Source organism: Coptis chinensis, chromosome 2 (genome assembly GCF_015680905.1).
Source record: "Coptis chinensis isolate HL-2020 chromosome 2, ASM1568090v1, whole genome shotgun sequence".
NCBI classification, from domain to species: Eukaryota; Viridiplantae; Streptophyta; class Magnoliopsida; order Ranunculales; family Ranunculaceae; genus Coptis; species Coptis chinensis.
Genome location: NC_141457.1, coordinates 82,723,362 through 82,746,630, shown reverse-complemented (window position 1 = coordinate 82,746,630; position 23,269 = coordinate 82,723,362). Strand labels below are relative to the sequence as shown.

The window sequence follows — 23,269 nt, the reverse complement described above, 5'->3', positions numbered from 1 at the left end:
CTGAAGAGCCTACCCCTGTAGAAGTACCAGTTAAACCACAACCTAAGAAATAGAAAGCAAAGGTTAGACATCCAGTTAATCCATATGCTAAATATAGAGAGAAACCACCGTTTTCCCAAAAATTAGCTATGTTAAACAGGGATACAAACTTCGACGAGATTAGGGAAGTTTTTAAAAATCTAACGATAAACATACCTTTTCTGGACACAATTAAAAAATTACCTTTCTTTTTTTTGAAACCATGCTAAGTTTCTCAAAGAGTTGTGTACTAAAAGGCATAAGACAAATATTCCTAAAGACGCCTTTTTAACTGAACAGTTTCCAACTTTAACAAAACACAATGGAATCGTTAAGTACAAGGACCCTGGTCGTCCTACTGTACAATGCACCTTAGGAGATTTCCACACGACAACCGCTTTACTAGACCTGGGGGCGAGTGTTAACTTACTCCCGTATTATCTATACAAACAAATAAGTCTACAAGAGATGCAACCTACTAAAATGACGTTGCAATTGGCGGATCGATCAATTAAGTACCCTAAGGGTGTGGTTGAAAATGTGCTTGTTAAGGTCCAGGATTTCTACTATCCTACTGATTTTGTTATCCTCAATACAGAAGTCGCTAACGACTCTGTTCCAATCATTTTAGGGAGTCCCTTCTTGACGACTGACAACGCGCTTATAAACTGCCACGATGGGTCGATGTCCTTGTCTTTTGGCCATCTTTCGGTGGAGGTAAATGTTTTTAAAATGATCAAACAGTTACCAGATTCGTCTATAGACGGAGAGGTTAGCATGATCGAGAGCTTAGCTCAAGATTACTTTAATAACACATTTCCAGAAAACCATATGCATAACTTCCTTTCTTTTGGAAGTTCAAATTTTGTCGATGACTCCTACATAGAGGAAGTCAACACCATCTTCGAGTCTACACAAATCGTAGACCCTTCGGTTGCTCCATATACAGAGTTTGAAGACCTGCTGTCTAAGCAAGTATTCATTACTCAAGATGAGGACCCTCCAGAAGTATTTATCGATATTCCTCCCACCCCGGTGCTTAAACTTCTTCCTCCTGAGTTAAAATATATTCAACTTGATCCGGATGGTAGTAATCCGGTCATTATATCTTCTCTGTTATCTAAGGAGGAAGAGACACGGTTGATCAGGGTGATTTGGGAACATCGTTCTGCGATTGGTTGGTCCCTAGCCGACAATAAAGGAATTGGGTGTGCACTCAACGTATCCATTTAGAGGATAACGCAAAGACTTCCCGCGAACCTCAGCGTCGTTTAAACCCTGCCATGAAAGAAGTGGTCAGGGAAGAGGTCTTACGGTTACTCGATGCGGGTATCATATACCAAATCTCTGATAGCGAATGGGTAAGTCCCATTCATGTAGTTCCATAGAAATCAGGGATTACCATGGTACGTAACACCAAGGGTGAATATGTTGCCACGCATGGTCCAATGAAATGGAGGATCTGTATTGATTACAGACGTTTAAATACCATGACACGAAAGGATCATTTTCCTTTACCCTTTATAGATCAGATGCTTGAACGTCTAGCTAGTCATGTTTTTTATTATTTTTTGGATGGCTATTCTGGCTATTTCCAAATTATTATTAATATTGATGACCAAGAAAAGACTGCCTTCACATGTCCTTTTGGAACATACGCCTATAAACGAATGCCTTTTGGCTTTTGTAATGCTCCTGGTACCTTCCAGCGGTATATGCTTCATATATTTAGTGACATGGTAGAGTGTTTCATGGAAGTGTTCATGGATGATTTTTCTATCTATGGAGACTCTTTCACTGAATGTCTGTCTAATCTGTCTAAAGTTTTAACACGATGTGAAGAGAAGAGTCTCGTTTTAAATTGGGAAAAATGTCACTTCATGGTGAAAAAAGGCATAGTACTAGGTCACATTGTATCTAGTGATGGCATCGAAGTAGATAAGGCCAAACTAGATAAGATAGCGACTTTACCAATACCACGGACTGTCCGTAATATTAGAGCCTTTCTAGGCCATGCAGGTTTTTATAGGCGTTTTATCAAAGATTTTTCGAAAATAGCTAGACCCTTAACTAATCTGCTTTTAAAGGAGGTCATCTTTAATTTTAATTTTAACTGTAAACAGGATTTTGAAACTTTAAAAGCCGCCTTAACTTCTGTACCCATTATACAGCCTTCTGATTGGTCTAAACCTTTCGAACTCATGTGTGATGCTAGTGATTATGCAGTTGGTGCTGTCTTGGGACAAAAACTAGATAATAAATCCAATGTTATTTATTATGCTAGTAAAACTCTAAACGATGCTCAAAGGAATTATACAACTACTGAAAAAGAATTCTTAGCGGTCGTTTATGCTTGATCCGATAGATTCTTCTCCTGCAAAAATTCACATTAGAAATAAAGGACAAATGAGGGGACCACTTATCTAGACTTACAAACGACGATGATAGTAATTCTGACTCCATACCGGACGCTTTTCCGGATGAGCATCTGTATGCTATTTTTTCTGCACTATGGTATGCTGACATTGTGAATTATTTAGCATCTGATGTTATTCCTTATGATTGGTCCAGAAATAAACGTAAGAAGTTCTTGGCCAGAGTTAAGCTATACTACTGGGATGAACCCTACTTTTTCAAGTATTGTGCGGATCAGATTATTCGTCGTTGTATTCCCCAATGGGAATATAATGAGGTTCTCTCATTCTGCCATGACAAAGAGTGCGGTGGCCATTTTAGTGGTATGAAAACAGCTGCTAAAATTCTTCAATGTGGATTTTATTGGCCTACTCTCTTTAAAGATGCCCAAGTGCATTGCAAGACGTGCATTCGTTGCCAACAACTTGGGCGAATCACGAAGCGTAATATGATGCCATTGAATCCAATATTGGTGGTAGAAATTTTTGACGTATGGGGCATTGATTTCATGGGCCCCTTTCCAGTTTCCCATGGTTTCATTTATATTCTAGTCGTCGTGGACTACCTGTCTAAATGGATAGAGGCCATGGCTTGCCATAGCAATGACCATAAGACAGTTGTGTTTTTTGATAAAGAATATATTTTCTATCGATTTGGCATTCCCAAAGCCATCATTAGTGATGGTGGAACACATTTTTGCAAAAGAGTTGTTGCATCTCTAGTGAAAAAGTATGGAGTTACATATAAAGTAGCAACTCCGTATCATCCACAAACTAGCGGACAAGTAGAAGTTTCTAATAGGGAAATCAAAAAGATATTAGAAACAACTATAAATCCTGATAGGAAGGACTGGTCAAAGCATCTATTTGATGCCTTATGGGCATATAGGACAGCTTTCAAAACTCCTATAGGTATGTCTCCCTTTAGACTTGTATTTGGGAAACCTTGTCATTTGCTCTTTGAATTGGAGCACCGTGCTATGTGGGCTATAAAAAGCCTTAGCTTCAATGTCGATGAGGCGGGTGTCAAGCGCAAGTTGCAACTGAATGAGCTTGAAGAAATCCGTAGCGATTATTATGATCTCGCGAAGGATTATAAAGCTAACATGAAACGTGTTTATGATAAGCAAATCTTGCGCAAAGAGTTTGTGGTAGGTCAAAAAGTCTTACTTTACAACTCCCGTCTACATATTTTTCCAGGGAAATTAAAAACCCGTTGGTCTGGTCCTTTTCTGGTTACTGAAGTCACCCCTCATGGGGCAATCACTTTGGTAAATCCCAAGGACAATAGTACCTTTCAAGTCAATGGCTAACGGTTGAAACATTTTCACGAGCTATTGTCCCCTGATGTAGAGGAAGTCCTCTTACAGGACCCTGTCTATGAGGACTGGCCTTTTTCATTGGTGTATTTCCTTTCATTTCCATATTTATTGGTAAGTGCACCATTCAAATAACCGGACCCTCCTTATGGAGTGTGTGGTTGTAAGTACCGGATCCTAAGACCACGTTAAACATAATTCACGTTTCTCGGATTTTGAGTCATGTTCTTCTATGGTGTGAATTATGCATTTATTGCTTTATTGTTTTTCTTATACTAAACTTTATTCATAAAAAATAAAAAATAAATAAAAAAAAATTGTTAAAATCATAAAAATAGTAATTTAGAAAGTCTCGGGAATCTGACTTTAAAAGTCCCACTCTTAAAACAAATTTTCAAACTCTATTGTCTAAAAGTTGTTTGGGGGTGGGATGTTCGTTTTCCATAATGAATTGTTCAACTTTTCATTTGTGTTGCTTAGGCCGTTTAATCGTATTTCGATTCGAAGTGACATTATCTATGAATTTAGAGCTCATTCGTTTGCATAACTTACGTCATGCATGTATTTCGAGATGTTTTCCATCTTCTTATATGTCATCCACGGTCGGAATAGGGTGTTTTATGGATCATTTTTAATGCATCCGTTTTCGGGTTCGGAAATTTTTTGTTTCCGGCAAATTGCCTTAAATTTTTTTGGTAACTTCTCGATTCGTTTTAGCAACTTAAAACCTATAAAAACTTCATTCATTCTACACTCACAACCCACACTACACCTCACTTTCATCTCTCACCTTTCACTCCCACGATTCCCATCTTTTTACCCATTTTAGCACCATCAGCACCTCGGAGCGTGCCTGCACCCCAGAGGAGTGCGACCCGCACCCATCCTAGGCACAAAGTGAGCGCGACCTGTGCCCAAGTGCCTAGAACTCGTAAAATCACCAAGGCGCACCTCGCGCCCTATCTAGGCATAGGTGGAACGCACCCCGCACCCAGAACCCTGTAGGCAAGAAAAACTCCAATTTTTTGTGGGTTGTTCCAGGATCCTTCGCAGCTATTCCAGTGAGTTTATTGGGGATGACATTCCCTCGTATCATACCAGAACAGTCTTTCAAAGACTTGTTACAAAGTGACACCTATGGTGCGTGGTTTCGCGAAGTGATCATTCTAGCAAGATGGGAGCCACTATTGGTAAGTCCTGATGAACTTTATTCTCCCACACTTACATCTTATTTTTATGATAATTGTAAGTTCTTTGATATACCAGATGGAGAACAAGTGTTCTCCATCACCATCGGGGATGAACCAATGGAAATTACCAGGTTCTTGTTAGCCTTTGCTCTCGGACTTGTTATGCCCGCTGAAATACAAGACTCATGGGCATATTTGGTAGATAATATGTACCTCTATAACTATGAGGATTTGCATGAGCAGTATGGGGTAGGAATCTTTAGGATAGAGGACCAAGAGGAATATAACGTCGCCCTTGGTAGCCTGTCCATGAACGTGGGCACAGTGATGTTTTTTATAATGCAAAACATATTAGGGGAGTGGCATTTTTCTTCTGCGAATGACGCCACTTGCGACATTTTCCTTGCTCTAGTTGAGAGACATCTGCTATTTGACCTTCCCAAGACATTAATGTCTAGTTTAGCACGAGCCCAAAACATGAGGCATAAGTATTTTCTTATGCCTGTTTTAGTTTGCCGTATTATGCTATGTTTCTTCCCTATTTTTTGTGCCCGTTACACGGATCGGGTTGGGGTCAACACTGTGAGACCCACCAATTCTATTATTCGATCTTTCCATGCAATGATTTGGCCGGGATGGCAGGTGCAACCTCATTTGGTTTGCCCCCTACACCCCATCCGACCAAGTGGCGCTTGACAGATTAGCTATAGTAGACGATAAGTGGCGTGAAGCCTGGCAAATTACCATGGCATGGCAGGATGCGAAGGAACCTCATTTCTTCATTAAGGATGAGGAGGAAAATGTTTAAAAGGGAGTTAAGGTTAGTTTTTATTTCAGTTAGTGTCTGCTTATGTCCCAAGCAATCTATAACGGGTGGAACTCTTATAGAGTTGCGTCAGTTTTTCTTTTCTATATTAGTATGTTTAACCTTATTTTGCAAATGCTCCAGAATTTCACGTGTTTCAATGGTATTTCTCTACCCTAGTTATTTAAATACTTTGAGGACAAATCATGTTTTTTTTGGGGCACATAGAAACACGTGTAATTAAGGCATCTGTTAGGATATAGATATGTATAATATGCACTTGTTTTCTAGTTAAAAAAAATTAAAATTTTTTTAAAAATATATAAATAAAAAGTATGCTATACACTTAGAAATATTAGTATTATTTTCTTTCTCTATGCTCTCAATAATTTAGAAGTCTCACGTAGCTTTCGCATTAGAATAGTTTTTAGAAACTTAGGCTAATATGTAGGTAATAATCCTTGCATCTATCTATAAATATGTTATATGAGTATCTATGATTGTTGGCAGTAAGTTTCTGAAATCTAGGCTAGAGTACTTATTCTACAAATCTTGTGAGAATATAGCCTAAAGCCTTATATGAGTGAACATTTGAGAAATGACACAAGGGAGAAGTAAAATCCGGATAGAGAAATCACACGTCCACTTGCTTGATTACTATACCATATCCTAAGCGAGAATTTAGGCCTTCTTTGGATCAATATAGCCAGAAATTCCAACCTATGAATTATTTTCCGCTAATTAAGCCCCTCCGAGCCTTTCTTTAGCCTTTCATAAACCACAAATCCTTTACCCCTGTTACAAACCAAAACAAAATAAAAAATTGACCTACCCAATTCTTTGAATAAGTCTGAGAATAGAGATGAAGAATAGAAAAGAGAAGAACCTTTGAAATCAAGAATTCGTTAGTCACTTCAGAAGAGAAAAGTAAGTTTCCATCCAAATAATAAAATAATAATAATAAAATAAAAAGAAATAAAGAGTTATAACTCCAAAAATAGAATCAATGAGTCAAAAGCCAAAGAAAAGTATATATATATATATATATATATATATATATATATATATATATATATATATATATATATATATATATATAAGGATGGAAACAAAGTGTAGAAGCAAAAGTAAAGAATAAGATTTTCTCTAGTTACATAATATGAAGACTCTATTATCTCAGAATTGTTCTCTTTGAATATCCATTTCCTTCCTTCCTAAACCATCTCCTAATCCCCATAACACCTAATAAAGACCTCTAGCTCAATTAGGAATATGTTAGTGTGATAGTAAGTGGCAGATGTGTTTGATCGACTCCGGCTTCCTTGTGTGTCATTGAGATGCACTACAACAGAAGGGGTCTGTTGCAACGCACCTTTTTGCAACGCCCAAAAATTGTTAGTAAAGGATATCAATTGCCACGCCTTCCAATGTCGCTAAACATTTGTCATTTTATTAGGCTGGGACTTATTTAGATTTACTATTACAGCGCAGCAAATGGTCTAATTGTTTTTTTTTTGAAAGATGAATAAATATTATTTTTAAGGAAATCAACCTTTTGCAACACTGTTGTCATTGCTACAACAGAAGTGATCAGTAGCAACGCGTTGTCCGTAGTAACAAGATTTTTAATTCAATAGCCCAAGCTTTTATTAAACCTTTGTTACGACGATGTTGGTGTCGCTTACATGGCTTTTTTATGTGCCGCGATATTCAATTTCGCAACCAAAGTTTGTGGCGGGCCTTTTTCCATTCTCGACTCCAACTAAAAAAAAAATGAAAATTAGAAAGCCCTAAAAACACTTTACTCTCTCTCTCTCTCACTTCACACTCTCTCTCTTGCCTCCCCATCTTATTCCTCTCTCCTCCTTCCTCCACCGCCACAAAGCTATGGTAAGCTCTCTCTCTACCTCTTTCTTTATTAAAGTTTAAAGCTTAATTTCGGTTTTGGTTTTGGGTTAATTCTCCACCACAGGCAAAGCTTCGACTTTGGTTTCAGGGATTAAATGAGGTTCAATATGTTATTTTAGGTCTTTAATTGTTGGATTTTGGGATAATTAGTTTGATATCCAATTAGTTTTGGGATAGTTCGCCTAGTAAAATGTTGTTTGATGATTTTGCTGGTGAAACATTTAAATTCTTTTGAGATGAAATCTCACCGTAAAATCCTCGCCCTTTTAGATTTCTTTGTCAATATTAATATATGTTGAGTAATGGCAAAGCACCTCAGGTATTGCAAGTTCATACTCTAGCGATAGGCTATAATAAGAATGGAAGTAGGATTGAATATGACATACGAACATATGTCTTAAGTGTTCCTTGGTGTACCACAGAACGACATGACACCGCTTTCTTTGCATTGATTCAAGTATTTCTTCTAATTTTTATTCTATTGATTTGGACTTTAAGTCTACTGTATTGACAATATTTGATCTAATACATGCTTTAGTTCCTTAAATCACAATTCAAGAGTATTTTTCTAATTTTTATTCTAATGATTTTGACTTTAAGAGTAGAGATTGTAGGGACCTTTTTTTTACAGTTGATGCCACCCGATGGTTATCCGAATAGTGTTATTACTTTTTTTTTTTAGAAGAAAAAATAACAATTAACAATCATAGTTGCCATCCTAATTATAAAACAAATCATAGCAAGTCTTCTCTCGTCTTTTCTCAAAATGTGAGCAACAAATGTCTGACACAGATCATTTCGAAAGACAAAGTGAAAAAATTGAGAACGAACGCATAATATCTAAGCCTTCTCTTTAGCAGCAGTGGCAGCAGCTTGACCACAGAGACGACCAGTCCTCCTAGTAGCAATGAGCCCAACTTTCCGTCCTGGAGGGGCATCACGACGAACAGTACTAGCATGCCCAATGTGTTGGTGATTACCACCACCATGAGGATGCTTAACCGGATTCATGGCAACACCACCGAACCTTGGGCCAACAGTTCCTCTTCACCCTCAGATTTTGTGATAAGTGTTTCCTGCCTTGAAGATAGGTTTCTCGATCCTACTTCCACCAAATGACGACCAATCATGGCACGACATCCGCTTGGAACAATCTTCTTGGCACCAGAAGGTAGTTTAATCCTGCTCCTCCCATTGTCAAGATTATGACTAATAACAATAGCATAATCACCGGAAGCTCTAGCAAGGACACCACGATCACCAACATGATGTTCGACATTACAAACAACAGCTCCTTCAGGTATACTTCTCAATGGTAAAACATTCCCAACCATCAAATTAGCTTTCTTCCCACAATAAACAAATTGTCCCAGATACATTCCTTCAAAGAATAATAATAAACAGTTCTTTCTGATGCTTGTAACGAAATGGATGATGGAATGTTACTCGGGCTAATGGAGCTCCACGACCCAGGTCATGGACTATTTCAGTTACTACTCCTTTCAGGTACCGTTACGTTCACCAAAGTCGAGTGACCGGAAACGAGCGGGTCCTTTGCGGTGGTGGGTGTGGGATTTGAATACGGACCCGGCTCCTTTACGCTATGCTCGAATCACACGTCCCATTTTTTTGGTTTTCCACTCTGTGTTTTGAGGAAGCGGCTAGGAGAGAATATGGAGTATTCGTTATGTCATGGTGTTCAAGGCATAGCTAGTCAAGTTACTGGTGTTCTTGCTACTCAGGTATACCATTTATCTTATTTGTGGATGACTATTTAGTTTGGATTGGCTTATGTTTTGTGTGATTCTATTTGGTTTTACTTTATGCTGTCGGATTGGGGAAAGGTGAAATTCCTATAGCTGCAACTATTAATTGGGTACTTAAGGATGGAAATTGGGTATTTGAGTAAAATATTTCTATCGAAATATGGTCGCCATTTTGATGTGAATCCAAAAGGATGGAGATTGTTTGCCAATCTTTTGGAAAATGTTGTATACAGTCTGGCGATATTAACACTTGCCTTTCCTCATCTCTTTGTTCCAATTGTTGCAGTCACTGGAGCAGGTCGTTCTGCAGCTGCATATTGATCCAGGTCTACGACTTTTTATATATTCATCTCATACTATAATCACAATCTTGCTTATTATACCATTTTACTTTAGTCATGGTTATCTTATTGGTATTTCTAGAAACTAAAGTGTCAAGTGAGTCTACTGGCCAGATCTTTGAGGCAGGATTAAAGTGAATGCCTTGTGGGCATACACATTTTATTAAGATAAATAAATAATTGGAAATAACCAAAATAAAGGATGTAAGTATAAGAAAAGGAGAATATGTATGAAAAATACAGACTCAAATAACAACAACCTATCTTTAATGGTTCATTATTTGATGTTTTCTAGCTTTGATTTCAAGTTTATTATGTTTCAAGTGAAATATAATGAGAAACAATGAGAATACCATTTTTTGTGACTCATTTTTATGGTATTGTGGTATAATAGTGTATTTACTTTGTTATTTCATTTTGTTGTCATAACTTTGTGTTAGATGGACGTGTGAGTTGCTTATGGTCTACGTTACCACACGATTTCCATTTGTATTTTTCTAACTTCTCACATAATGAAGTACTAACTAGTTTTGCTTCTTGAACGCACTTATTTTTTGGTCTATTTTTACTAACTCATAATTTTGTTTTTCATGGTCAGGCCATTCATTGTTTTCAATAATCTCTATCTTTGCTATTTTACTGGATGTTCGTAGGAGGTGGTTGAAATTTTGAAGGGTTGATTTGATTTGAGATTGAGTTGTCTCCAATCTTTAGGGGGGTATGACTTTTATCTATTTTTATCACGGAAATAAGTAGTAAATTTGTTATTGTCCGCATAAGCTTCATGAATAATATTGGATTCACTAGTTCCCCATTAGACATTTATGGACCATATCATGTGTAGTAACACAATTAGAAATTTGTTTCAATAGAACATGAAAAATATTACAAAGATTGAATTTCATTTGTGTTTTTAACTCATATATATAGCAGTAGGATCTAGTGTAGTTGGTTGTCCTTGCTACTTTAGATTGTCTACAATATTGTTTTTGACGGTGTTAGTGCTTACTACAAATGTAATGACCTTAAAGTAATACATGCTTATCTTATGATCCATATGACATCTATGTTTCTGTGTGAGGTACTTGTGTTTAGTCTTTTTCCTTGTTTCAAGATGGTACTTTTACCCATTATTCCATGTTGTTTAATTCCAACTCTATTGGTTCTTGCCTATTTTTTTTTCTATCTTCTTGCAAGCTTTTGGCCATGGGCAGATTATTATTTTTCATGTTGTAAAAGGTTGGGAATTTGACCAATGGTGTTTTCATCCTAGGTCCATACGTATAACTTGAAAAAAATATTTTCACATTCATTGGACTATTATATACAGCTTTAAGGAGCATAAGAACAATGTCATGTCGATATGGCACATGTTTGTAATCGCAGGATTTGGGTAGGGTCCCACCAGCCTACATATTTACTGCCATTATTTTGGCTGTTATGATAGCAAGTCTATATTTTTTTTAACCAATTTTTTTTTTCTTTTTCTGGTGGAACAGTTTTCACATGCCTAAATAACCTCATTAATGGTCCACAATTAATTCAAAAGAAGATGGTACAGAGTGCTAAAGAATGCATAAAGCAGCAGGCTAGCAACTTAGAAATGTAAAGTGAAGGAGTGGAATCAAATTTGATCCAAATAAACACATTGATGCCTATCTACCTTTCCGGGGCAACGAGCAAAGAGTGAGAAGCCTCTTACAGTCCGTCCTTGTGGGTGTGTACGTGTGTTATACTTGTGATTCTAGTTTAGAATAACTTGTCTAATTTAGTTGAATGTTTTGAAGAAAATGTGATGCGATGTATTGGCAAAGAGAACATAATTGTAATGGATGATCTTATTTAATGAATTATACTTTGTTATGATTTATTGTACAATGAAATGGGGTTGTTATTGTTATCTACATAAATTGCTCTGGGAAGAATTTGCAAATTCAAAAGAATCAAAATATTGCGTCAAATACATTTGTTGACCATCAAAGCAGCAGGACATTTCAATATGGTAGGGTTAGGCAATTAAAAAGACCATTTTGCAACGCCGAAGGTATTGATAAAAGTTAACTTTTGGCGACGCCAATGGTGTTGTTAATAATTGTTTTTTGCAACGCCTAGCGTTGCAAATAATTTTAAAATCAATTAGTTCCAAAAAATAAAGTAGCAACGCACATAAATTATTAGCAACACAGTGAGGCATTGCAAAATACTAAAAGTTTTTGTAACGCCATTGTTTGTGTCACATTTGATCTTTTGTGACCCATTTTTTTGCAACGCCTTTGCGACGCCATGTTTGGTGCAATTGATCAATTGCAACGCTTTTTTATACATTTAGCGATAGGGTATAGCACTGCAACTGAGCCTTTCTGTTGTAGTGATGGTAAGGTAAAGTGTGTCCACTGCACACTGGAGTAGCGAAACTTGAGCGGAAAAATCAGAGTGGTTTTTGTCTTGACATTTATGTGAGGACCTACTTAAGGACGCTATTCCAAGTTTTCAAAAATGGACCTGCTAGTTCATCTCATTGTATATATGTTTATTCGTAGATGATTGATTATTATGCATATATTAGCTTAGGTTTCGACTTAATTATTCTGTATTCATTGCTAGTGAGATGTATAGATAATTGAGACATAGATAAGGAAACAATAGTTTTATTTTTGAGTCGTTGTAGTATAGATGAAGTTTGTGAGTACCTTCACTGGAAAACTCTCACGAGGCTATAACTCATGCACTAGGGAATTCCTGGTAGTTTAAAGCCTTGTTGCATATGGTCAATGCAATCGCACTCGGCGAAACGAGATTAGTTAGAACTCCATTTTTTGTCACTTATACTAATTTCTCATATTTGCTTGAGGATAAGCAAAATGCTGTTTGGGGGTGGTTTGATAAAAGCCCAAAACTGTAGTTTTAATCCCTTAACAATAATACTTTTAGACCAATTATGCGAGTAATAAATAAGAGTTAATGCTAATTACATGCTTTTATGTATTTCAGGCATTGAAATCAATTATGTGCAGAAATGTGCCACTTTGGCAATATAAAGGAGCAAAGGTTTGGTTGCTAAGAAGTTCTGGGATTAAAGGCCAAGACAGGCAGAAACAACACACAAAAGTCAGTAAAACTTCCGAAGATCGTATCTTTGGACTCGGGGCATGGAATTGGACGTACCTTATGTCAAAACGACTAGCTCGAAAAGAGATTTCTAATGGTTTAAACCTTGACCCAATCAGAGGAGCAGAAGTGGACGAAAAGCCTATTGAAGTCAAAGTCAACTGAAAATGGCCCTGTGGACTGAAGAAATTGGGCTTTAGGCTCGATTTTCCGGCCCAAAACATGGACCCTCAACCCATGTACGAAAATGTGGATCTGGTCTCCTCCATTTCCACACACAAGACTTAGCTCTTAAGTATCAATTAGCTTAGGTTAGAAGGTAGCCATTAGAGTAGCCATAAAACCTTAGTTCTAGATCTAGTTTTGAGAATTTTAATTAGTTTATTAATTAGTTTTCATTCCTTGTTTTAGATTAAGTATTTGAATCATTGTTTATCATTGATTAGAGAAATTAAATAGTTAGTTCTTGTTAAATTCGATTTTATTATTTATTGAATTACTTAGATCTAAATTCAGTTATTAGTTGTTATTCAATTCTTAGTTGTTAATTTAGATTTCAGTTATTGTTAGTTAAATTCAATAAAGGTAGAATTTTTATATTATGTCTTATTCAATTTCATTTGGAAATGATAGTTTGATGAATCGAGGCTAAACCTCCATTAGAGGGGTTTGATGAAGCCTTGATGAAAACTTTATTTTGCTAGCTTAGAATCGTTGTAAGAGTCTATTCCACTCTAGAAGGTCGTTGATTCGCCATGAGAATGGGTGGACGTCCTCACATACTAGTTATGAATTGGTAGAGATGTCATGTATAATTAGGGATTAGAATGACCAATTCTTACTATAAGAACGTAAGAATTGGATTACAACAATCTATGCTACTTTCTTAAGTTGGATTCAAGGTGGATTCAATTCCCCCCTAATTTTTATTCTAGATTCAAACCTTAGTATTCCGTAGCATTTCGTAGTATAATTCGTAATTCTCTCATTGACTTTGGTAGGATTGATAGTCGTAGGAAACTTGAATGCTAAAGAACTAGGAGTGGAACGAATCTTCTATTCCAATTCTACTTCAATAGTATCGAGAGTAGAAATCTTTGATAAGTCTAATATAAGTCTTGTTTTTACTTATACTTTCGTTTAGAGTTTCATCGCTTTATTCATTAGTAAAACTATATCATTTTTAGCGATTATCAATAGCCTGCATCCGCCAAATAATATTTACCTACATTGCAAATTAAATAAAATTAAGTTACAAATAGTATACAAAACACCCTAGAAAGATTCAATAAACTCTTAGTTTATTACTAGAAATATTTCCCAAAATAGGTCCATGCACCTACAACGAGAATATGGTAGGTTATCTAGCCAACTTGGTGAAGCTATAAATTTCCCTACATTCATCCAATTGACATGTGACCTTATTATTTAGAAACTAAGATATGTACACTTACTTTTTCATACTTAACACAAAGTCCCAATGCCAACCTATCTAGAAGTAAATATAGCACAAACTCAGTAAAAATCCTGATCTAGAAATCAGACCGACTATCTTTCAGATAGCACATGTATTTCCATATATGTCCAAAAGCTATGAGGCCTTTTGCGTTGAAAAAAAGGCTCAAAGACCTTACTTTTGTATGTCTTACAAAAATTCTAACTTTTATGCTAACTATATGAAAACTAGGTCGAATACAGTGCGTAGAAACTATATTCTGATGCAATATTTTTCTACCAATCAAATTTCTAGACGCCATAACTATCTCCACAGACCTCAGAATGTGATGAGGCTAATTAGGTTAGAAACAAGACACGTAAAACCTACTTTTTCCTGTTTATCTAAAACTTAAATCTCAACTTAATAATCTGAAATCGTAGACCCAATCTAGTGCACGCAACCTGATTTCTGCAGTCAGAAAATTCTAACAGCCTAAGTTGTCGAGCCCATAACTCTCTCCTCACAAATCCAGAAGGAGTGTGGTTACTGCATTGGATAGATGACTCAAAAAAATTTCATTCAGAGTTGGATTTGGTAAACAATACTAAGTTTTATTTTCGACGGAATTTCAAATATCACTGCAGAATTGGAAAATTTCCACTTTTTACACAATTCATCCTTACTACCAAATCATCAAGCCCGCACTAAATTTGAACTCAATACCAAACATCTAAATTAATATGATCATAAACATTTTCAAACATTATAAAAACCCAGGTTAATGAAGCTACACACTCATTTAACATAATAATAAGCATTATGTACCTTCAGGTACTTGTAATTTGTCTTCCCTTGTTAGTGCTGAATTTAAAATATGTGAATATGTAGCCCAACCTTCCCAACCAGCAAGAACATATTGAAATTACAAGTCAAACGAACATGCCACCAAAACATTTTGTGTAACATTTCCTTTCCTATTTATAAAAGGAACTCTCTCATTTGAACCAATCAATGCGGGGATATGTGTTCCATCTACTGCTCCAACACAATCTTAATAAAAGTATATATTTCAAGCTAAGTAATTAAGATGTGTCATGCAATTTAAGTAAATAAGAAAAAAGATAATCACACGTAGTCAATACTTTAAAATATGGATAAAATCTATAACCACCTTCAAGAATTTTAGGAGGAATACTAGTTCTAGTTGGTTGTAAAAAATCTTCGGATATTGCTACTACTGCATTCAAGACACTGTTGAAGTGGTGACTAATAGTTTCTCTTGAATGTTGAAAATGTTCTTAAAGGATTCGGCTACACTCATCATGACCAACTGTATACATAAACATTGATAGTTGTTCCTCGACATGTACCCCATCAGAGTGAGTAATTAAGTAGACCTTTTGTTTGTAAAATATCACACAGTCGCAAGAACACATGTTTTTACATACGAAAGTTTTCTTGGCACCGCACATCATGTCTAGTGAGCACTTCTTCCACCCACTCTACGCTACTAAGGGCTGAAGTGCGACAAGGATCGGAATTTTACTAACATAATATTGATAATATATAGCTATTAGCATGGTAGTAACACACGTTGTTGTTATTATCATACCGTCTTCATCAGAGTCGTCTGACATGATATAGCCCTTGTCCACACATTTAATAATAATGTTAAAAAGAAAATTATAGGAATAAGTCACCAATAAAAATTATAGGAATAAGTCCCCAGTAAAAATTATAGCAAAGAAAAGGAGTTTGCCAAGAAACAAAGGATAAGTAACCAAATGGGCAATCTTCCAAAGACATTGTCAGTTTCCAATAATCATATAGAACAAATATAAAAGGACCACTTCATTATGAGCAAATATAAAACGACTACTTCATTATGAGTAAACAAGTTTTCCCATTGAACAAATAGAACAAACTTTACATTCAAACAAGTTTTGCATTCTCATTAAATACATACAACAAATACATGTTCAATCAAGTTTTGTATTCTCATGAGGCAACATAATTAACAAAAAGAATACACATCTAGTATGTGCCTTACAAAATATATATTTCTAGACTTGTAAGGTCTATGACACCTAGACGCATAATGATCCCCAATAGGCCAACATACAAAATATACATTTTTCCACATCAAGTATATTGGGGATCAACCAAAAGTAAGTCCTAAACTTTTTGATCACTTTTCTTCATGTTGATAAAGCAAGCATTCCTTTCGCCTTTCCATATACAACCCCGTGAATACCCTTGCTTTCTTTTCATCATCTAGGAAATCCAAAGTGTGCATGAAAGTACGTGTGTGATGATTTTTCCTAATCTAGAAACACAAATGTTTTTTTTATGATCAAAGAATAATAAGAAATATTGGATCAAGAAGAAGAAGAGATCTAGAAGATGATGAGTTGAACCATGTTCTTTAATGACTGCATACGTATCCTGTGAAGAGGAATCAAACTTAAAGCGTAGTTCAACTATTCTATTTATAAGAATAGATTAAGTTCCCATAATTACTTGTGAGATAAGTAATTATTGTTTAACTAGAAAACAATCTCTTATTAAGTCTTATCCATACTCTTCTAGAAGCTCATGTTTCCTAAGTCAATAAGTCTTTTTTATTGACTTAAACAACAAAGAAACATGTTCAGGTTCGAAATTGGGAGTTGGAGTTCCGAACTAAGCAGTTCCAGATTTGGAGTTCCTAGTTAGGAAGTGGTTCTCCAAACCTACTACTCCAACCAATTCCGAACCTGCAGTTCTCCGAGCCTACTAATCCAACCAATTCCGAACCTCTTCTTATTTCACTTCAGAACCTAGGAAGTGAATTAGTCAGGACTTAGACTTAAAGTGTGTTCTGATACTTCTTACCAACACTAAGACAATACCCGAGCGTTTAGAAGATGTTGCCACGTGTCACATATTTATTTGTTAAAATATGTACACACAATACGATTGTCAAGATCAAGAATGACTTATAATTCAACAATCAACTTTGTTTCAGATGATGGTTCAAAATTAGGTGTTGCAATTTCTTTCTTCTTGTTTGTTTGCTATTTCAGTAAATGTTGTTGTCATTCCCTGAATGTCTTCTACCATACCCTCTCCAGTGCTTTTAGGTCATAGTTTTTTAGTATTGTGAGGGTTTGGCGTCATCTTTGGTCGTCTCTTTTTGAGTTGGGCACAACCTTCAAACTCACTGTCCAAATTTATTAGTTCTAGAGTACCTTTACCCAAAAAATCAGAACCAACAAGTGAACTTTGGGACCCCTCTCCATTCATATTTTCTCCAATCATATTCCTCGCATCTTTTGGAATATGTTTTCCATGGTTCTTAACTTTGTCGCTAGGTGCACGACTATGTTTTCTACTAGCCCCACCATCACCAAATATTATGCACAAGTCCTCATATCCTGTAATAGACTTAGTTCTCCAAATTCCGAAATCCGGGTGTGCCTGCATATGTGGACATAATTCTCTAGTGAATCATGGCTCTTTTGGAAGACAATAAGTTCTTAAAGTAAAGTAAGAAAATCACCTTGACATAATCATCCCAAACTTGGTCATCATCGGCATAAACTATTTCTCTATCATTGTCCCAACCAAATCCACTTTGATCAATTAAAGTTTTTATAGCATTATGGTTCTTCTTCAATGCTCTATAGTGATTCTTTAAATTTTTCAGATCATAATTCGAACCAAATTTAGCTTTGAACTGCTCCATTATACACTTCGAAGAATGTCTACTAAATTGGCCATCAAGGTATTGTCCATCATGCACTTGTGCCACCATAAGCTTCATAAAATTTGTATCCATTGGAGGCATCCACATTGTCCTCCTACTACTTTGGCCTTTAACATTCAGTGTCTCTTTCTCCATTCTTTCTAAGTTAGAAGGATAATAATTCAGTGTGTGGTCGAGTGGTGCAAAGATCAGAGTATAACCCAAGTTAGTTGAAAGACAATATATGATACAGATAGTTCAACGGATACAATATTATAGCTAAAAGTAGACACCAAGTTTGTTATACAAAACAAATGGATACAACATGCCATCACTAGGAGAAATGTACAAACTAACTAAGCACAATAATCTTGTTTAGAAAAGAATGAAACAAAATGCTACAAGAGAAATTTACAAGCTAACTAGTGTTACCGAAAAGCTCAAACTTTCAACAAATTGCCCAAACTTTTAACAAAGAATATAACGTGTGATGATTGCAAAAAAGTGATGGATTTTAGGGGGGAAATTTGTGTTTTCAATTTACCAACATTCCTTAAATTTTGAAACCCTTTTATATTGTTCAAACTCACACTTCCATTACCAATGTTACTAAAATATAAAAGGAAGAGAGAGAAGAAATACTTGAGTTAGGAGCAAAAGATGTTAAGGTGGAGAGATCAATGGATAAAAATGGTGGGAGCAAGCTGGTAGGTCGTTTCTTCACTTCTCTTTCGCGGTCATTTTTTTTTTCTCATGGTTTTGCTATTTTATTTTCTTGTTTACGGGTCTTCTAACTTAATCTGTAGATTGAAATCCAGTGCTCCACAAGGGATACCATTATACATGCTTTTGTGGTTGGGCCAACCACTTAGTTGCCTACGGTCTAAAGAATTGGGCCCAAAATATAAGAACCAAACATAAAAACATGGATAGTGCACCCTAACGCATGCACAGGTTGGCCCATACATGCTACCAAACAGGGCCTAAGTGAGTGTGTATTGAAAACTTGAAATAATAAATGACCTAGATCTATACTATATTATTTGCGGCATGGGCGAGTGATCAGCTCCCAAATGTATGTTTTATTACCCTTACATTACTGCATTACAGCCTTTCTTACGCATAATGAAAAGACAACTTATAGTTTTTATTGTTTTTTTCATGTTACAGAGCAATTCAGATCACTTATCATAAAAGTTGCGTCTTAGCACCAAAAGTAGCCTTATTTACACTTATTATGAAGACTCGAAGCTGCTATGAAAAAGTGCTGAAAAAGTCAAAACCAAAGGTCAAAAGTCAATGACTCAAAACTAGAGAGTTGAAAGTCAAGTCTTTAACTTAGAAAACTAGAGATAGATGTCATTGATACATAAGAAGACTTTCTCTAAACCTAGCTTGATCAAGAAGAAAAGCAAAAACAAAAGCAACATATGAGGTGTATTGATTATAGAGGATGAGGGCAAATCAGTCTTTTGTAAAAGTAATGGTATAAAGACTCAAAAATAGGATGAGAGAATGCACCTAGACTTATTCTAGTGTCATGTAGAATTTATTTTCAAGTCATTTTACTTTTTGTTCTTCATTTTCAATCTAGTTATTTCTTCAAATTTTTGTTTTTCATTCAATCAAGTTATCTCACTACAACAGATGAGTCTTTTTACGACGTTTCAAAGCGTAGCAATAGAAACCAAAAGCGTTGCAAAGGATCATTAGCAACGGTTTAGAAAGCGTCAATGTGTCGTTGCAATTGATGCTGATGCAGATGATAACCAATGACGAAGCAAAGCGTAGCAAAAAGCATATGTTGCAACTACGGATATAAACGTTGCTAATGTAATAAAAGCGTCACTGATTATTTTCTTTTCTTATTTTGATGATTTGTATTAATTAATGTTTCCCGACGCTTTTATGGGTTGCAAAAGGTTCCATATTTGTAACGTTTTCGTAACCGTTGTTGGTTGTCTATTTTGGCTACGGTTTCCTATTTGCTACGCTTTAGTACCGTTGGTGAATGACTATTTTTTGTACTATTTGCATACGCGATATTATTCTTTAGATAGTGTTAGCAACGCTTGTAAGGGTTGTAAAAGGACCATTTGGATGTATAATGGTTTATATATTTACAATGCTTTTCAAAAGCATAGCAATTACACTTTTATATTTGCAACTATTTGCATGTGTTGCAGAAGATCTTTTCTCCTATCCCTGCTATGATTTCCTAATTTGCAATTTTCATACAGGGCCTAAATTAAATAAAACTTTACACACTCAAAAACATTTAACTAACAAAAGATTTAATTTCATAAGCTCTAAATGTAGAAAAGTTTCACAAAATCCAAAATAATTTCCACATAGCCTCACTAGTATGTTTACAATAATTGCATATCCTTCCTAAGCTTGCAAAAAAAAATATCATTCAAAATTCTAGGGCTGAGTATTGCATTTATGATCGTCTTCAATCCCCCCAATAGTCCATCTTTGCAAAGTACTCATGAAGTTGAACCATTCTGCAATTCCAAAAAAGAAAATGAGTTACATATGAAGGCGCCAAGAAATGGCAAGTAGAGTTTAAGTGACAAAATATACGCTCAAAAATGATTTTCAATTCCACACAACTAATAACTAATAACCAATATTCCATTTATAGTCATTTCAAGAAAAACTCGCTAAGAACCTGTGTTGATTTCTAACTATGAAACTATCTTCCAAAGTTTGTATGGTTCCAATTAATAATTCTAGAATGGTGCAAAATATACCCAACCGCCAATTATAAAAAAAAAAAAAGTCCTAGGCTACTGCAGACCATTCTTTCTTGAGTTCTCTGACACACCATTCACTAAGTATGTATATATATTACTTCCTTCAAAAGCCAAAAAATAGCACCACGCCATCCACACAATTATCCTTTAGTCCTACATACTTACACATCAATCAAGCATATACAACTACTCACCAGCCACCACAACCCTTATCTCACATAAAGGTTCCTGATTCAATCACTTCAACTCAATGTTATAAAGAAACATGTAAGACACTATTCAATGGTGACTTCAATGTCTCAACTCATCAAACCAAAAATTAGGTTGAAACAATATAAGAAATTAAGTATAGAGTGGGTGTTACTCTACAAAAGAAGAACTAAAGTAAAGAGCATTATTACCTAGTAAGAATTTGACCGCAGATTCTCCAAGTGTGCTCTTGAAATTCCTACCCAATCAATACTTCAAAAACAATATCGTCATCATCCTATTATCCTCCTCTATAAGGATTTTTCAGTAACACCCTTTAATTGGTTTTAATCTATATACTAATTACTAGGTATTATAGTTATGCTCTTGAAGCCTATCCCTATCCTATTCCTATTCTCTGCTCCTGAAGAGCCTAGACCGCTAATATCGTTGAATGAACAAAGACTTCATTTCGGAAATGCTGTTGAAAGATGACTACTCTGTGCACATCCAATTCTTCCTGAAAACAGAGCATTTCTTGCTTCTGATCTTTCTTGTCTTATCTTGTCTGTGCCTTGCTTGCATTTATATGTTTTTTCTCTCACCTTCATCTCATTGAGCTAGCAATCATTCCCCCAATCTTCATGACAAAAGGAGGTCATATATATTAAAAAGCATGGCACACATGAAATGTTTTTCCCAAGCATTTCAAAGTTTCCAACTAGTAATGCTAGAACTGCTAAGGAACTATTGCAACAACCATATTGCACTTGAGAAAAATAGCATATTAAAATTTTACATGTCGAGGCTTAGCACTAGGTAAACTCTTGAACTTTGTCTATACTTTTACGTATAACTCTGTGAGTTTGTGTCTTCATGAATTGCTTGAGGCTGTAAGACTGAGTGTTACCTAGCTAAGAGGCTAGGATCACATTGGTAACATTCCTAAAGATATAAAGCAGCAGATTGATGGCTAGTCTTTCTTTTATCTTATTCTAACAATTAACAATAAGAGCAACTTAGTGGAGTGTATTACCTGGCCTAGTTCAATCATATTCTTAGTGAATGTTGTTCACAAGGTAAGGTCCTTAAGGTTTAAGTAGTAGAAGAACTTGATAAAGTTCAGTATCATGTGACATTCCAATGCATGTGACTCTCAACATTAGACCTCAATATACTTTCATAGCGTGGACAAAGATAAAGATCACCACACTTGTATGTAAATTCATACCGCAGAAAAATGGGCCCCAATGTGCGCCATGAGAAACTCCAATTTAGCTTCAGAAGCTGTTTTCCAATTCTGTAGCTCCTCAACCCTACCCTCATTTTCGTGCAAGCGAGTTGTGAGCTCTTGCGCTTGTCTCTCATACTCCTCAACCTGTCTCTCAGCCGCCTCAGCTCTCCTCCTAAGGTCTTCAACCTCTGGATTATTGTAACTGGAGGATGACAGTGGATCCATGCCATATCCAAGACCCATGACATAACCAAGTTTTGTACCTAAGACTTTGTCAGCAATTTCATCCTTAATCATAGGGGTAGAGCCTTCTTGTAGGGATTGAGTCTGCATCTCCAACATTTTATCCTATGATTTGAAATATGGCACAAGTATTAAATGAATATGCTCTTCATAAAACTGGAATTGCACACAAATAAGAAAAACCGAACTTGGTCATTACACAATTTTCTTGAGCTACAAGGCCAAACCAGCCTTTGCCTTGGTTATAGTACATCATACGATAAAATTCAATCCTTCCGGGCTCTTGTTGAGTCTCTGCATTAACCTGTAACAAGCTTAGAAAGATACATCAATATGTTGATACAAAATCTTGAAGTAGAAAAAGTAACAAATGAAAAGAAGGCTACTAAAAAATAATAAATGATTTATACTACCTTATCTACTCGGTGATTTTGAAAGGACCTCGAACCACCACGGTGATTAACCTTCTTCTGCCCACGATTTTCCTTGTTTTTTGTGCTGAGTTTCTACCATAGGAAATATTTAGTTAGAAATACAATAAAAGATAATTACAAAAAATCATATAAATTACTTTGAATTTTTCTGTTTCAAACCAATCACAAAGCAATTCCCAATCCCCTTGCACGACCATCCCCTCATATGGCTTCCGTCTACGTTGGTCATTTGGGAGACCCTTATAATATTTGTGCAGCCTGCACCTGTACTCTTTGAGGCGCTGTCCTAGATACTTATTAATAGCCCTTTCTATATGCGGCAGATGGATATCAATGTCAAAGCTCTTCTGCAAACAAGTTATGCATGCAATACAAT

The 23,269-nt window shown here is 35.8% G+C and overlaps 2 protein-coding genes, 1 long non-coding RNA gene and 1 pseudogene across 3 annotated transcripts; 1 reads left to right on the top strand and 3 right to left on the bottom strand.

Moving 5' to 3' along the window:
* Window positions 1-8,487: 8,487 nt before the first annotated feature.
* LOC147518310 (large ribosomal subunit protein uL2 pseudogene) lies at window positions 8,488-9,279 on the bottom strand (annotated as a pseudogene).
* Window positions 9,280-10,699: 1,420 nt separating this feature from the next.
* On the top strand, window positions 10,700-11,624 carry LOC147518309 (uncharacterized). The gene is made up of 2 exons (XR_015214035.1): window positions 10,700-11,154; window positions 11,261-11,624. It is a non-coding gene; the product is annotated as an uncharacterized LOC147518309 (long non-coding RNA).
* A 5,806-nt stretch (window positions 11,625-17,430) lies between these two features.
* Window positions 17,431-18,190, bottom strand: LOC147518308 (L10-interacting MYB domain-containing protein-like). The gene is made up of 2 exons (XM_086593884.1): window positions 17,849-18,190; window positions 17,431-17,766 (listed from the first exon to the last, which is right to left on the bottom strand). The coding sequence occupies exons 1-2, from the start codon at window positions 18,188-18,190 to the stop codon at window positions 17,431-17,433; spliced, it is 678 nt and encodes a 225-aa protein (XP_086450010.1).
* Window positions 18,191-20,386: 2,196 nt separating this feature from the next.
* Window positions 20,387-23,248, bottom strand: LOC147518307 (uncharacterized). Its single transcript, XM_086594761.1, has 5 exons — window positions 23,031-23,248; window positions 22,873-22,965; window positions 22,659-22,763; window positions 22,214-22,564; window positions 20,387-20,541 (listed from the first exon to the last, which is right to left on the bottom strand). The coding sequence occupies exons 1-5, from the start codon at window positions 23,088-23,090 to the stop codon at window positions 20,524-20,526; spliced, it is 627 nt and encodes a 208-aa protein (XP_086450887.1). The 5' UTR covers window positions 23,091-23,248; the 3' UTR covers window positions 20,387-20,523.
* Between the last annotated feature and the right edge of the window lie 21 nt (window positions 23,249-23,269).

Excerpts from the sequence above, each read along its gene's own strand:
- LOC147518308 (XM_086593884.1), bottom strand. The coding sequence starts at position 18,190 with ATGGAGAAAGAGACACTGAATGTTAAAGGCCAAAGTAGTAGGAGGACA. Across the intron at positions 17,767-17,848 it reads TTTGGGATGATTATGTCAAG|GCACACCCGGATTTCGGAAT; the intron begins GTGATTTTCTTA and ends CCACATATGCAG.
- LOC147518307 (XM_086594761.1), bottom strand. The coding sequence starts at position 23,090 with ATGGTCGTGCAAGGGGATTGGGAATTGCTTTGTGATTGGTTTGAAACA. Across the intron at positions 22,764-22,872 it reads AAAATCACCGAGTAGATAAG|GTTAATGCAGAGACTCAACA; the intron begins GTAGTATAAATC and ends AGCTTGTTACAG. Across the intron at positions 22,565-22,658 it reads TTGTAGCTCAAGAAAATTGT|GATAAAATGTTGGAGATGCA; the intron begins GTAATGACCAAG and ends TTCAAATCATAG.